Raw genomic sequence first — 15,437 nt, forward strand, 5'->3', positions numbered from 1 at the left:
ATATGTGTGTGTGTCTCGGCCTCAGTTTCCAGCTCAGGCAACAACCAGGCCTGGCGTTGTGTGTATATGGCCGTAGGTATGGGCAGGGGACTGAGATGATGAAGCTGTTTGAAGGAGAGGCCATTGTGCATCTCTCAGGAAAGAATCACAACGGGAACTACATCCAGCAGCTTACATTTTTCACCAGCAGAGGGCGCTCTCTGGTCAGTGGTCAGCCCTATGGTGCCTCCTTCAACATCTACCCTACCCAGAGCAGCAGTGAGCGGATGATTCTGAGCGGCAGGTCCAACAGATCCCAGAGCAGCAGCGAGCGGATGATTAGATGATGGTAGAGGGTGCGCTCCTGACGCACGGTCAGATGGGGGAGCACATGGGCTGGAATGTGACTAGTGTGTTATTATTTTGGAATATAGGGCATGTTGGTCACCCAGAATTGGTAGGTGTGTGTTCTAAAAGGTTCACTGTCCATGTTTGCTTACCGCATATGTGTGTGTTAGTAGTATATGTTGGTATACATACATTTTGTATGTTTGAGCTCTGAATTTTGTGAATGAGGCCTGTCTCTATTTCGGTCACATGAAGATTTATGATTAAGAAAATGACAATGTTGTAATGTTTCAGCAAGTCTGAGGTCCCCAGAGAGAAGTTTGATCGTAATAACTGTGCAGGCAGACAAATACACTTACACACTGTCAATGCTCTCTTACACACTGCTCTCTTTTGTGCAAATACACTTCCACACTGTCAGTCCTCTCTTACACACCGTCAGTGACTCAATGCTCTCTTACACACTCACTGCTCTCTTACACACTGTCAGTGATCTCTTCCACACACTCAGTGATCTCTTACACACCGTCAGTGACTCAGTGATCTCTTACACACCGTCAGTGACTCAGTGATCTCTTACACACCGTCAGTGACTCAGTGCTCTCTTACACACCGTCAGTGTTCTCTTACACACACTCAGTGACTCAGTGCTCTCTTACACACACTCAGTGACTCAGTGCTCTCTTACACACACTCAGTGACTCAGTGCTCTCTTACACACCGTCAGTGACTCAGTGATCTCTTACACACCGTCAGTGACTCAATGCTCTCTTACACACTGTCAATGCTCTCTTACACACCGTCAGTGTTCTCTTACACACACTCAGTGACTCAGTGCTCTCTTACACACACTCAGTGCTCTCTTACACACTGTCAGTGACTCACTGCTCTCTTACACACCGTCAGTGTTCTCTTACACACACTCAGTGACTCAGTGCTCTCTTACACACACTCAGTGCTCTCTTACACACACTCAGTGCTCTCTTCCACACTGTCAGTGACTCAGTGCTCTCTTACACACTCAGTGCTCTCTTACACACACTCAATGCTCTCTTACACACCGTCAGTGACTCAATGCTCTCTTACACACCGTCAGTGACTCAATGCTCACTTACACACCGTCAGTGACTCACTGCTCTCTTACACACACTCACTGCTCTCTTACACACTGTCAGTGACTCACTGCTCTCTTACACACACTCACTGCTCTCTTACACACTGTCAGTGACTCACTGCTCTCTTACACACTGTCAGTGACTCAATGCTCTCTTACACACACTCAGTGCTCTCTTACACACCGTCAGTGACTCAATGCTCTCTTACACACCGTCAGTGCTCTCTTACACACCGTCAGTGACTCAATGCTCTCTTACACACCGTCAGTGACTCAATGCTCTCTTACACACCGTCAGTGACTCAGTGCTCTTTTACACACCGTCAGTGACTCACTGCTCTCTTACACACTGTCAGTGACTCACTGCTCTCTTACACACTGTCAGTGACTCAATGCTCTCTTACACACACTCAGTGCTCTCTTACACACCGTCAGTGACTCAGTGCTCTTTTACACACCGTCAGTGACTCAGTGCTCTCTTCCACACCGTCAGTGACTCAGTGCTCTCTTACACACTGTCAGTGCTTTCTTTTTTGTGGCAGAGCTTCCAGAAGATGGCAGAGCATGTTGGAATGTAAGACTAACTTTGCATAGGGTTAAAGGTACTTTACTGTGATTATTGCAAACTACAGTAACCATGCCATTTTACTATGGCTAAAAGATCATGGGTTCTAATGATATCAAGGAACTTCATGCAACCCAAAGGCTGTTAACTCTTTAACAGCTATTAAATTATCTTCATCGTATCGTAGGATTCTAAGATTTTGCTATTATTTTTTGCTATTATTTTTTCACAGTTTGAAATAAGATACATTGTACCACTACCCCCACCACACACACACAGATTGTAATTTGTTAGATTTAAATATGAAAAAGGCAGAGTGAACAATTTATTCAATAACATTGCCATTTGTTCTAGCGTCACTGAAAGGGCTTTTTTTACCTTTCATTCTGGATGGCTAATATTTTTGTGGTGCATTTGCAGGACAAAAGAAGGTAATATTACATTCCTTCATGAGGAGATATTATGTGGAAATATTGCATATTATGATTATTAATGCAAATGTATTGATAGGATCATTTATATTAGAAATCATAACACACCATAGTTCACAAGAGGCTGAATCATCGATCATACAAATACATACTTCTAATAACAGAGATACCATATCTCCACCTTAGAAAAAAATATAATTCATAGGGAGTAGTCATATACACAGTCTAAATATATTTATTCTTTTAATATTAACAATATTATCTCTATAACAACATTTCCAGTTAATGTAATATGGCTCATGTTAATAAGGTTTTATTTACATCAAGTCATGGGAATCATGAAAATTATTTTGAAAATGTTTGTCGTTCAATTATGTGCCCTGAAGTCATCCACATATGTGACTGAATTTAGTCTGGTAATAAGAGCCAAACGACACAACTGGCTAGAATTGGCACAACTAGGGACATAACTGCAACACGGTGGTTCTGGAAATAATTCTGAACATATAGTAAGTGATATGTGTACACATTCTTACAAGCATGGGCTGATTTCACACAATATACAAAAAAGTACTGCATTGAAAAGAAGTTCTAAAAGTACAGAAGAGGCTTACCAGGTGAAACCCTTTCTATGTGATACTGTATGTTACTTCCATTACATTAGTTTTGTTTGTCATCTCTGATTCTTCCAGGATCTGAAACTTAGATATGCATTGGATGCATAGCATATAGCCACAAGGAAGGCAAAAATCTGAAACAAACAGAAATGACAATGCAAAATGTGACCTTTCCACGTTAATATATTTCTGCACATTTTAGCAAACATCAGTAATTTAATATTTATTTAATTATGTTTAATTGTATCAACAAGGTTCTCAGTTTTTAGTAAAAGAAATGATAATCCCTCACAGAAATTCAAGGAAACACTGCGTAAATCTGAATGCATTAGAAAAGCTAAATATTTTTCCTCCTGTGACATCTGTATCTACGAAGTATAAAGGTGAAGCTTATTCTGTGCGTTTACCGTGGAGGCCATCCAACTGTTGTAGCTGTGGCGCCCTCTTATGGCTTGGGTGATAGATGCAGCATCCACCAAAGCTGCAATTGTATACAGTGCTGCTGCTATGCTATTAAAACACAGAACCTGTATAGAGAGATAGCAGCATGCACTAAACGACTTTGTCCAGTAATATTTAATGCCAAATTGGGTATGAACCAATACAGACCTTACTGAGTACACAGAATTAAGTAAGTTATGGAAATAGCAAACATGACATTGTGATTTTGTTTTTCAATTAGCTTTTTTCTCCATCCTCAATAAGCTGTGTTCTACACAGAAGAAATGCACACAGCATTAACATTGTTATTTTATCTACTGCAGTACGGTGCTTGCATGAAATGTGCAGTGTATCAGTTTGTGCCCTATCAAATAAACCCCTAGCTTCTCATCACAGCAGAGTTCCATGGCTGTTCCCATTCACAGGATTATGCCTGAGCACCTTCCTAGAACTCGGAAGAGGATGACTAGCTGACTGAATTCATTCCTCAAGATGGATTTCTAAGGCCTCTCATTTGTACAATGCAGTGCTGCCAAGATACAATAGAGATGTCAGCCAATTCAATGACTGTGCTATATGCAAAAAATCTATGCTAAAATGCAACCCTCATTTGAGGACATTGTAATGGTAATTATGGACCCTGAAGAAGCATGTCTTGGGGACTGAAACATACCAGTGTGTTCCACGGTAGCTGAGGGAAGCGGGTGTGCACACTGGTGAGGCCGACGAGGAGCTGGCAGACGGTCAGCACCCAACACACCACTGATCCACACATGACCCAGGACAGGGCAGCCACCTGCAGGTACTCGGTCCCGCCAATCAACATCCAAACAAGAAGACCAAAGACCTGAAACAACAGGAAATAAAGGATTCACTCACACAAATATATACATTTTAACACACACACTTTAACAAACATGCAAATGGGAACACACACACAAACACACACCCACATTTACGCAAACACACCCACATACGCAACAATCTGTTTGATACAATTCTATAATTTAACGTACATTTGATTGTTGTTTTAACAAACAATAGCAAGTTTTATTTCTCACCTTTTAGACCCCTTTGGCTGCTACAAAAGCGTTTCTCTCTGTGTGTCGCCACATTTATATAGGCTGCAGATTATTTACGGTCAGACCTGTAGGGCCATTGGTTTTGACAGTGTAATTTTGTGCATACATCATTGAAAGTTTTAGTACATCTATATTAGAGAAGCCAATGCACATAAACTAGAGAGAGCTGCACAAAGATCAGGACGATGCGATGGAATAAAGGAGCTAAAGGTTTCTTCTGAAAGACATCGAGAGGTCAGTCTGGGACGGGAGACGTTTCAAAGGGCAGGATGTATCAGACGGAGGGGAGGGAAGACATCCAAGTTCCACTTTCTTTGCAGGGTGTTGTTGTTCTGTAACTAGAATAATTTCTGACAAATTCCCCTCTGGTAGACTCCCAGTCCGTCTTCCTGTGAGGACAAACAAAGAGTGTTGCTCTAGATGTACGGGTTATGACAGGAAATGGACCTTTGGAAGGAGCTGATAGGACAGGCCAGAGGTTATTCAGAGGAAATGCTTGGATATGACTCTGAATAAAGGCTGGAAGGAAAGGAGACAATAAGAAGAGTTGGCCAGTCCCCCGTGTTTATGTGAGTTGCTTCCTCATTCAGAAAAAAAAATGTAATACCAGTTGGTCTACCATAAATATTTTTCTTTGTTCATTCAATCAAATTCTTCAGCAGGGCTTTATACCAGATAACAGAGGTGTAGTCATGGTATAAATATTATATATAGTATATAGTATAGTATAAGTATATTTTATATGTTCAAATGTAAACATAATTTTAAATATAATTACCTCAAAATTGGCTCAAATGTTAATTTGATCATTTGCTTTTTACGTTTTAATTTGTAATTTGTAAATCATTGCTACGCTCTGCTACAACAGTAAAAAAAATCACTAGCCCAACAAACTAAAATAAAACCCCACAATACAATGTGGTTTATTAAGGTGAAATGTGAAAGGTGAAATGTTACTGAATTTGTTTTTCTTCACAAGGCATCACCATCTGAGTGCAGTCATGTAAAGGCCTATAAAAAACCTACTCGAAAGAGTCAAAATACTAGCCAAGTCTGTCTTATGTAGCCTGTACCACTGGACATACAGCAACTGACAACACAATTATATTTGGTCCTTCAGAGCTCTTGAACTGTTTCCTATTTCCTAGACTGTCAAAACCAATGGCCTTAAAGGTCAGAGCGTAAATAATCTGCAGCCTATATAAATGTGGCAACACACAGAAAAACGCCATTGAAGCAGCCAATGGTGGCTAAAAGGTGAGAAATAAAACGTACTATTGTTTGTTAAAACAACAATCGAATGTACGTTAAATTATCGAATTGTATCAAACCGTTTCCGAGTCCTGTCAAATATCTTCTATGAGTTGATAAAAGACGTTTACACCTTCCAAGAATTTCCACCTTGCTACTCCATTCAATCAGCCTCTTCATCGCCCACACAGTAACACTTACTACTTCTATTAAAGTGAGCAGTCCGGGTGCAGAGCAGACGAAATGCTTGTCATAAGCCAGGGTCGACGAACTGCTGCCCGCGTCTGAACCGCTGTCTGCCGTGGCCGTCGTGCGTGACTCCAAATTGTCCTCCATGGTCTGGGACTGGCTGTGAAAACCTCCACTAAAGTTTCCCTTTTCATTAGGAAGTGGGCCTACTGACGTAACATCATGAATAACAATATGTCACAGTCACAAAAACTAAAATACAATTTCTGTTTATTTCAACTCTAAAATCTTCTTCATTTGAATATGCTGAGGCCGCTCCATGTAATTCAACTCAAGAATTTAGGGAGGGGGTGGTGGTGGTGGTGTGTGTGTGTGGGGGGGGGGGGGGGGGTGTCCCATTATGGCCAATAAAAGCTCGAGGTGACACATGACGCGCAGGCAGTTCAGAAAGAACAATGTCTGACATACGTTTATATTATATTATCATTAAATCGGCTATGAGCGTATTATTAGTAGTAGTAGTAGTATTATAATAGTAGTATCGTAGTGTAGATGTTAAAAACACATTTTAGCAACACAACGTTAATGTTTAACACTAGACCTTATGGCTGTTCACATAACGTTGTGAACGCTGTGTCTCGAATTGTATTTATGGTCTTGAATATGCCTAATTTAGTTTAAATTAAATTTGTACCACAAGATGGCAGAAAATACCAATTCATTCATTCGACATTTCTTTCGGCCTCTCCCGTCGAGAAGCAGTTTGATATAAGCTTGGCTGCTAGACATCAGGAATCAAGTGTTTTTTCCTGATTACATTTGTGCTCCAATTGAGCGTCTTTCATAGCAGCACATTTGACAATGCTCCCAGGTCGATGAGATGAGTTTGTGCCGTCCTTATCCAGATGTGTCCGAGGCTGCAGGTGTCTACTTCACTCAAGTGGAACCTTGGCAGATGGCCTGTACCAAATACTTGAATTCAAATGTTGGTTCAAAAAAGTTGGTTATTCCTGAGTGGCTGCTGAAACCCCTATGCTACGGCAGTCATCAGTCAAAGCAAGGTCAGAATAAAGTTGTTGTGTAGGCAATATGCAGAGGGGACTATAGCCAACGCGCTAAAGGAAATAAATACATTATCTGGCCATAGTACTGTGGCCGCATTGTCTTCATATTGTTTGGCTTTAAGTGGAAGAATATCTCTCTGCCCTATCTAGCTATTTATTGAAATTATATCATACCATCACCATAGTCAACATACACTGGAACTGGATTGCAAACAACCTGAAAGAAGGTCGGAGCAAAAAGAGGTTTATGTAAACATTTTGAATTGTAGTAACAGGCTAATGTAATATATCTGATTTATTTTTTAGCCTCATTCCATTTTTTTATCCAAACAGACCTATATGCTGCAAACATCCCAGACTGTGGATATTTACACTGCCTAAGTGATTATTTAAAGGTATCACAAAGGCACAGTCAGTGGCAAAAAAAATCCCATATTTGTGCGGTGCCTGAATTGGCAGGGGATCTGGCAAAGATGTCATATTTCAGACAAATCTCTCCGAGGTGTTCCTTTTCCACGCTGAGAGGGCTGACGAGGGAACAGTAGGGGGCACCCTGTTGCCTCTGTGCTTCAGTCAGCCAACACTGGGCTTCATCCAGAGGTCTGCTTTCACCTTAACCCTTACACTAGTTGGCATTTTGGATTGTGTGATTTATCGAGCATGTTGTGTAAAAAACATTTTTTCATCAAAACTACAGGAATAATGGCTTGGTTCATGAAATTAGAAATTAAGTAATTCACAATTATTAATTCATTCACACTGCTCTCTCTCTCTCTCTCTCTCTCTCTCTCTCTCTCTCTCTCTCTCTCTCTGTGTGTGTGTGTGTGTGTGTGTGTGTGTGTGTGTGTGTGGTGTGTGTGTGTGTGTGTGTGTGTGTGTGTGTGTGTGTGTGTACCTGAGACCAACTGAAGTTTAGCTAACGTAAGAAAGAAATCTCCACGACAGAGGCTGAGTCACAGCCACGTCCAGGGCTGCCTAATCTGGCCCAGCTGAGGGGGACAATGAAGCCTGCCATTCCCCCTCCTCTGGAAGCGCCATCAGCTCAGCTCCACACAGCTTATTAACCACCAGCAGCTGACATGCTCCCATTTGTAGAAGTTGCGCTTGTGATGAACGGATGAAAATTGCTGAGCCTAATTAAGTCACAGTGGATGGAGCCATGCTGGGAGCAGTGATGAGATATTATTATTATGGGGGTGGCGGCGGCTATGCTGCCACCAAAAAGAGAGCGGTGCCCAGTAAATGGCATCACTGTTTGAGTGTAGCACCGGCCACAACTCACAGAGCACAGCACAAGGTCACGATCAATGGCACAGATGCTATTAAATGATGGTCAGTGTGTGAGTGAGTACCAAAGGAATGTGTGTACGCCGGTGCGAATGGAAACTGTTTATGTGCTACTGGGTACACGTGTCAGCGGGGCTGGTGCATTTCTGTTCAAAGATGAAAACCCAAGAAGAAGAAAGAGACCAATCTGAAGATGGAACGACTGACTGAGAAGCATCTGTTGTGAGGAGAGCATCAGCTGACATGTTGGAGCCAACTGCATCTTTTTATGTGATTATTAGTTCTCCTTCTCCTGAATACTTCCCTCTTAAAATGGGAGATATCAGAGCTGATATTAGCGGATGCACCTCGGGGGCCAGTGGTAGGGAGATTATCTTTAAGAGAACACTGAAGCCAGTCAATTAATCTCAATGCAGGCGATTAAATGAGCCGCACCTTCAAGACCCAGCAGGCTTTATTTCAATTCCATTTATTTTCTGTAGTCAATCCATAACCCTAGCATAAACCCATCTAATGTCTTCTCCATAATTAGCAGCAGGCTCCCATGACCTACCTGCCTTAAACCCCTTTCCTCAGATGAACACGGCTATGCTGGAACCAGACACAGAGGCTTTTAAAGGATCTCGTGATGCTTTCACGCTCCACAGCATGCTTCCTCTTCTTCACCAGCATTGGGAATCTAGCAAGAGCAAAGAAGCTATAGCTTTCAAAGTTTGATGGCGTCATTATTTTTGCTCTAATTTTCTTTCTCTTATCATCAGGAAGCCTCAGACATTTGTTTTTTGGCTTTTGCATCTTTGCATTTTAAAATGCATTATTTTGCATAAAAAATGTGCATGTAAATATGATTCTTAAAAGAACAGTGATAGAATCAATGATAGTATTTTTATACATAATAGTGTTTTGCACGTTTGTGTAATACCATAACTCAGGGCCTCTTTTAGAGAAACCAAGTATTACGGGATTTTATCGACATTCATCCATCATCCACACTTTACACTTCACCGCAATGATTTTCTGACATACAATTTGAAGTTAGTGTCAATTTCTCCTAGCAGGCTGACAAACCAATGTTGTGTAGCTATCAGCTATCAGGTTCTGTAATCTTATGTTTTGGTTTACACCTGTCAGCCACTGTTATAATAGCCCTCTTATTGTTAACCTACATAAAAACTTTTGAACTCATTTGTAGACTAGAGTTTAACATTTTCTTTAATTGTTGAAAAAGGATTTCCAGGTGATGAGTTTTCCAATGAAATAGTGTTTGCACATTACCAAAGTCTTCAGCCAGTGCTGCCGCACTGAGCAGTCTAAACCCTTTGGGCAGAATACAAATAATCCTGCTGATGCTAACTACCTGCTCAACAGAGGACACCATGTCATATGCTTGCTCTGTGTCAGGTGAACAGGCCTATCTTCACACCAGTACACAGCTCCATCCATACGTTTGACTATTTGGATTAAGCACTTTGAGCTGCATTCTTTTGCATGAAAGGTGCTATATAAATAAAGTGTATTATTATTATTATTATTATTATTATTATTGGTCCTTAGGCCAAGGTTCGTGTCAGTGCGTTAAACACCACTGCCACAGACATAGTTCAGGTTCACTTCATAGTTTGCTCTAAATGGAAGACATGAACACCTACAAGCAATAGCTCTTTGAGTTCCCACCTGATTTAGTTCTCCTGCCTTTCTGCAGCAAAGACTTCAATATTTGAACCCTGCTGAACTGTCTGTTATTCTTTCACTTTGAAAAGTTAAGCCACATGGAGAAATGGCACCACAACAGTCTCAGGACAAGAGCAGGGACTGAATGGACAAGTATGGAGTACTACTCTGACAGCCAGACAGTAATAAATAAAAGGTGAATCCCAACAGCATCCCACACCCAATCCATACCAAATGAAAAAGGGGACCGGGGAGAGATGGTTTTTGGTGGGCTTGGGAAGAATGGAGGTGCAGACGGTGAGGGATGGCCACTGGAAGACGGGACCAGACCGAGATGAAAGGCCTGCTATTCCTCAGGTCGGTGGCGGTGGTGCTGCGGGTTAGAAGCACAGGAAGGCTGGGAGTGTTGACAAGGCAGGAAACATCAGGCAGGGTCATTAATGCTGTATCTATCCCACACTGAGCTGCTGGTCTGCAGGCACTCTTGCCATCCTTACTCCTCATGAAACTGCTGAATATGCAGACATTTCATTTAGGTTAGTGGGGGGTGGGTAGATTGCCATAATCCATCTGAACTGGGAAGAAGAATGGGCCTAAATACGGCAAAAATCTGAATTCAGTACAAGTAATCTGCTTACCAAAGGGTCACGCAGATGTACGTCAGAGAGTATCACAAAAGCTCATTTGTCTAGAGTACAGTAACAGTAATGTCTCTTGATTCAGGCTTATGTGTGTTATGACTGTTTCACAGTGTCTTCACACACGCCCCAGTTGAATGCCCCTCTCCCTTCTGGTGCACCCCACTGACTGTAGCTGACTGAGTTGAGACGTTTCCGAGGGCAGCTGAACGGAGTGTATCGGTGTTACTGTAGCTGACGGAGTTGAGACGTTTCCGAGGGCAGCTGAACGGAGTGTATCGGTGTTACTGTAGCTGACGGAGTTGAGACGTTTCCGAGGGCAGCTGAATGGAGTATATCAGTGTTACTGTAGCTGACTGAGTTAAGACGTTTCCGAGGGCAGCTGAATGGAGTGTATCGGGGTTACAGTAGATGACTCATGGACAGTGTTGGTTTCAGTCATCCGCCCGGCAGGAATGAATACATACAATGGAATTTTCTTTGAAAACACATTACCTGCCAAGTTTATGCATTGCATAGGCAGCGACCACACCTTATCAGTGTGTGTGGTACTGGGTGTGGAGCTCTCTCTGTCTCTCTCTCTCTCTCTCTTTCTCTCTCTGTCTCTCTCTCTCTCACTCTCTCTATGTCTCTCTCTCTCTCACTCTCTCTCTGTCTCTCTCTCTCTCACTCTCTCTCTGTCTCTCTCTCTCTCTCTCTCTCTCTGTCTCTCTCTGTCTCTCTCTGTCCCTCTCTCTCTCTCTCTCTCTCTCTCTCTCTCTCTCTCTCTCTCTCTTGCTCACTTTTCACACATATGGCTTGCTCAGCATCAAGCATGTGGGAATTTGTGACACATTGTTACTGTGACACATTGTTGGTATAACTTTTAATTTGTCTGCTTTTCCCAACCAGAGTATGATAAAGAGTAAGATGATTTAATTGAAAGAAAATGTTTCAACAAGGAAACAGGAAAACAGTCAAATGTTTCAACAAGAGGAGTGGCTAAACAGAGACAGAATGACTCACATTGAACAAGTGCATCATCACACACATTCTCAAATTTTGGTGTTAGCAAAGATGTGCCACACGCCAGGCAATAATCCTTCCAAGCTTCTGGAAAAGTTATGTGGTACACGTTTGATGTCCATTTCTGATGCATGTAAATACTTTGAGCCTAATGAGCCATACATACATACATACATATATGAATTTGTACATACATATGCATATGCATTTCTTCCAGACAGCATATATTTCACAAAGTTTCTCCATTAACACGTCAATGCTTGAAGGGGAAATTGCTGCCTGACACTGTTTACAATCATATTCATACGTATGTGCTAGCAGGGAGTTCATTAAAACAAAACATATAATTATGCCAGAGTCCTAGGGGAATATGCCATCTCAGTTGAATATAGAACAGTGAAATGCGTAGTCTACACATATATTAAATGCAACCACGTAACCTCCGGTTTATTTATTTTTATTTCATTTTGTACTATTTTCAACTTGTGCTCCACACAGTGTACTGTGCATTCGGTGCATATCTGAATGTATGTTGCATTATGGGTGCACGTATGTGCGTCAGCTCCCAACATGTATGTGTACAGTGTGTGTGTGTGTATGCACGAGTGTCTGTGTGCTTGCGTGTTTAGTGCGGCGGAGTGGCGTGTGTGAGCCTGAGCTGGTGTTCTGGTGTTCTGGTGTTCTGGTGTTCTAGGCCCCTGCTGTGTATTTAAAGCTTTAGATGTGTTGCTTAAACGCCTCCTGCTGCTGCTGTGGCACAGGGCAGCCTGTCTCCGGCACCGTCACTTTGCTCCCCGCTTCCCCGTCTCTGCGCCGGCGCGTCCCCGTCAGCCCGTAGCTCCCCCAGATGTCGCCTCGTAATTGGCCGCTGTTCGGCTCGCACAATAGGGAAGGCATTATTACTGGCACATGCTTGCCCCCCGCCTCCCCTCACCTCATTGCCCATCCTACCTCTATCCCACTCTGCTAGCCCTCCACCACACACACACACACACACACACACACACACACACGCCACATGCAGATCTTCTGACATGACTCCTGTTCCAAGATAATGGATTCCTACATATTCAGAGGAGAAGTTCAAACCTTTCGTTAAAACCCAACGTTTTTGCCTACCTTTGTCCATGGCGTCATTGTCAGTTTTTGTGTGTGTGTGTTTGTGTGTGTGTGTGTGTGTGTGTGTGTGTGTGTGTGTGTGTGTGTGTGTGAATACGTGTGTGAATACGTGTGTGAATATGTGTGTGTGTGTGTGTGTGTGTGTGAATGTGTGTACAACGTTACCGGGTACAACCCTGACACAGGCGATATGTCAGAGCATATCTAATCAGCATTCCTGCGATCGAGCCGGAGCTCTGAGAAAATAGATCCCCAGTCCTGCAGCCCGTGGCCCCCTGCTGTGCTACCTGTCAAAGCCTATACTTCCCCTCCAGCGCCCCAAAACAAGCCTCCACCTTGCAGCTCTCATTTATTACTTATCACTGCATCATCTCCACCCCCTCCACACCCAGCACACAACTTACCCCGCGTGCATTAAGGCAGCAAAAATACTATTTGTGTAAAAGCTTCAAAAATACTATTTGTGTATAAGCTTCAAAATGTTTTGTTGGTATTTATATGGTTTGGTGAGTAAAGTAGTGAAGTCATTTTGTTAAGAAGATATTTGTTGTTCAACATAAAAAATATAATGTCTGTTGTTAATATGAGAAATGAAAATGGTGGTGGCACAAGTTTTCCATCAAAATGGTGGACTTCTGTGAATCTGTGAACCCAGGAACCGGAGAATGGTGGCTCCATTTTCTATTGCAGGGCGTATGATTTTTATCACTTGCAAAGGGGATATATTCTCTCCGTGGTATGCAGTGAAAATCATTTGCATTTTTTTTCAACAGTGTGAAGTATCAAAGGCGGTTCCCTGCTGAGCAGCCAATGCACTGAGCTGGCAGAGGCATGAATTTTTCAGCAGCTCTCTCCCTCCCTTTCTCTCCCTTTCTCTCCCTTTCTCTCTTTTCCTGTCGGTTCAGTCGATACGCTGCCAAGACGAAGAGCTCTCTGGCTGCATGTGAACGAGCTGAGCTGCTTCCCCCTGAATGCCAGCAGCTTCTCGAGCTGCACCCAGAATTTAAAGAGGAAATAAACAGATGAATAAATAAATGAACTGAAATATCATGTTTATCCATTTGCACCCAAACAAGGTTCCTTGAGCAGGCCTATGGGAGCTGCCTCTATGGCATTCTCGTTCATTAAGGCTTTGTTGAACAAGATTTGAATCTAAATAATCACAACCCTTACAACGCATTGTGGTGTGGTGCCGTCAAGTCGATGTGCATGGCTTCCCTGAGAGGTCGGCTGAAAAATTGATCAGTACCCAGAATCATCCAGAACATAATTTCAACCAATACCTACTAATGTTTTTGTCATGTATTTGACAACTATGGTTTATAACATGGAAATATAGGGCATTATATCTTTGACTTAAAGATATGGACATAATTGGTTATCTTATTTAAGGGAGATCCTTTTTTTATTCTTTTTACACAGGCACTCAATGCAGTTTTGATAAAAACTGATAAAGTTTAAAAAAAAATTATGTTTTTAAAAGAATGTTATGTTTTTAAAAGAAACCTCAGATAGACTGATAGATAAATGTTTTTTAAAACGGCCTTGGTTAGATCTTTTGGCTGAGAGTTTTCAGTTTTATATCTGAGAGGGGACAAAACAACAACAACAACAACAATAATTAAATAATAATAACAATATTAATAACAACAATAATAATGTTGTTAATGTTGTCCTCATCGTTGTTGTTGTCATTATTGCTGCTGTTATTCCTGCATACAAACATACTATCTCTGAGTTGATTTTATTTACTTTATTTTTTTTCAATGTCAGTTTTTGTCCTCTCCTAGAGAGAATCCACAGAAAATAGTGCATCACATAAAAACTAAATATTTAAGGAAACCTCAGGGATTATGACCAAAGCTCGAACATATTTATTCAACATTTTAAATTTCATGTGTTCTATGCAGAGATGCTTTTCAGTACTGTCATTAAGGCCATCAGCGGAAGGCTTACGTTAGCTAAAGGAAAAGTTTAGTTTAATCGTTCCCATCTAACACTGGTCTAACTGCTGTGATGACCAGTGCACATTACTATTCAGGTATAACTGTCACTGTCAAGGTAAAATAAATTCAACAGTCCTATATAAATTGTATATGAGTACTATAAACAAAAATACAATAAAATAAAAGATACTGGTTTAATTATTAGTCATGTATTTTAATACCACATTAACTCTTTTGAAATCATCACTGAAAAAAAATGTATTTATTTGTTGTTAACTGTAATACCACTGACCTTTTCCATCCGTATTTAGACTGCACGCGATCTCATGGCAGTCATTCCATTCATCTGCTTCTGCCTTATTACATGACTGACACACATATACTTTCAGTGCTGTGATGTGAAGATATATTCTTCTATGGACTTTCTGCACCAGAAAAAAAGATCTCAATCCCATACCAAACTAAATGAATCCCTCACCACAACATTGTTTTATATTTCAGCCCTATAAAGTAGAATTAGCATCAATGCATTGCATCAAATGTATTTTCTCCTCCACATACATATTGAACATATTTCAAACATGTTTATCAGACTGTAAATGTGTGGGGGCCATATATGTGTGTGTGTGTGTGTGTGTGTGTGTGTGTGTGTGTGTGAGAGAGAGAGAGAGAGAGAGAGAGAGCAGAAAA

General features: G+C 41.5%; 1 protein-coding gene across 1 annotated transcript; it reads right to left on the reverse strand.

Moving 5' to 3' along the window:
• Positions 1 to 2,190: 2,190 nt before the first annotated feature.
• LOC122128495 (CKLF-like MARVEL transmembrane domain-containing protein 8) lies at positions 2,191 to 6,262 on the reverse strand. The gene is made up of 4 exons (XM_042709007.1): positions 6,030 to 6,262; positions 4,169 to 4,342; positions 3,462 to 3,581; positions 2,191 to 3,188 (listed from the first exon to the last, which is right to left on the reverse strand). The coding sequence occupies exons 1-4, from the start codon at positions 6,162 to 6,164 to the stop codon at positions 3,111 to 3,113; spliced, it is 507 nt and encodes a 168-aa protein (XP_042564941.1). The 5' UTR covers positions 6,165 to 6,262; the 3' UTR covers positions 2,191 to 3,110.
• Between the last annotated feature and the right edge of the window lie 9,175 nt (positions 6,263 to 15,437).

This window comes from Clupea harengus, chromosome 11, assembly GCF_900700415.2.
Source record: "Clupea harengus chromosome 11, Ch_v2.0.2, whole genome shotgun sequence".
In the NCBI taxonomy this organism is placed as follows: domain Eukaryota; kingdom Metazoa; phylum Chordata; class Actinopteri; order Clupeiformes; family Clupeidae; genus Clupea; species Clupea harengus.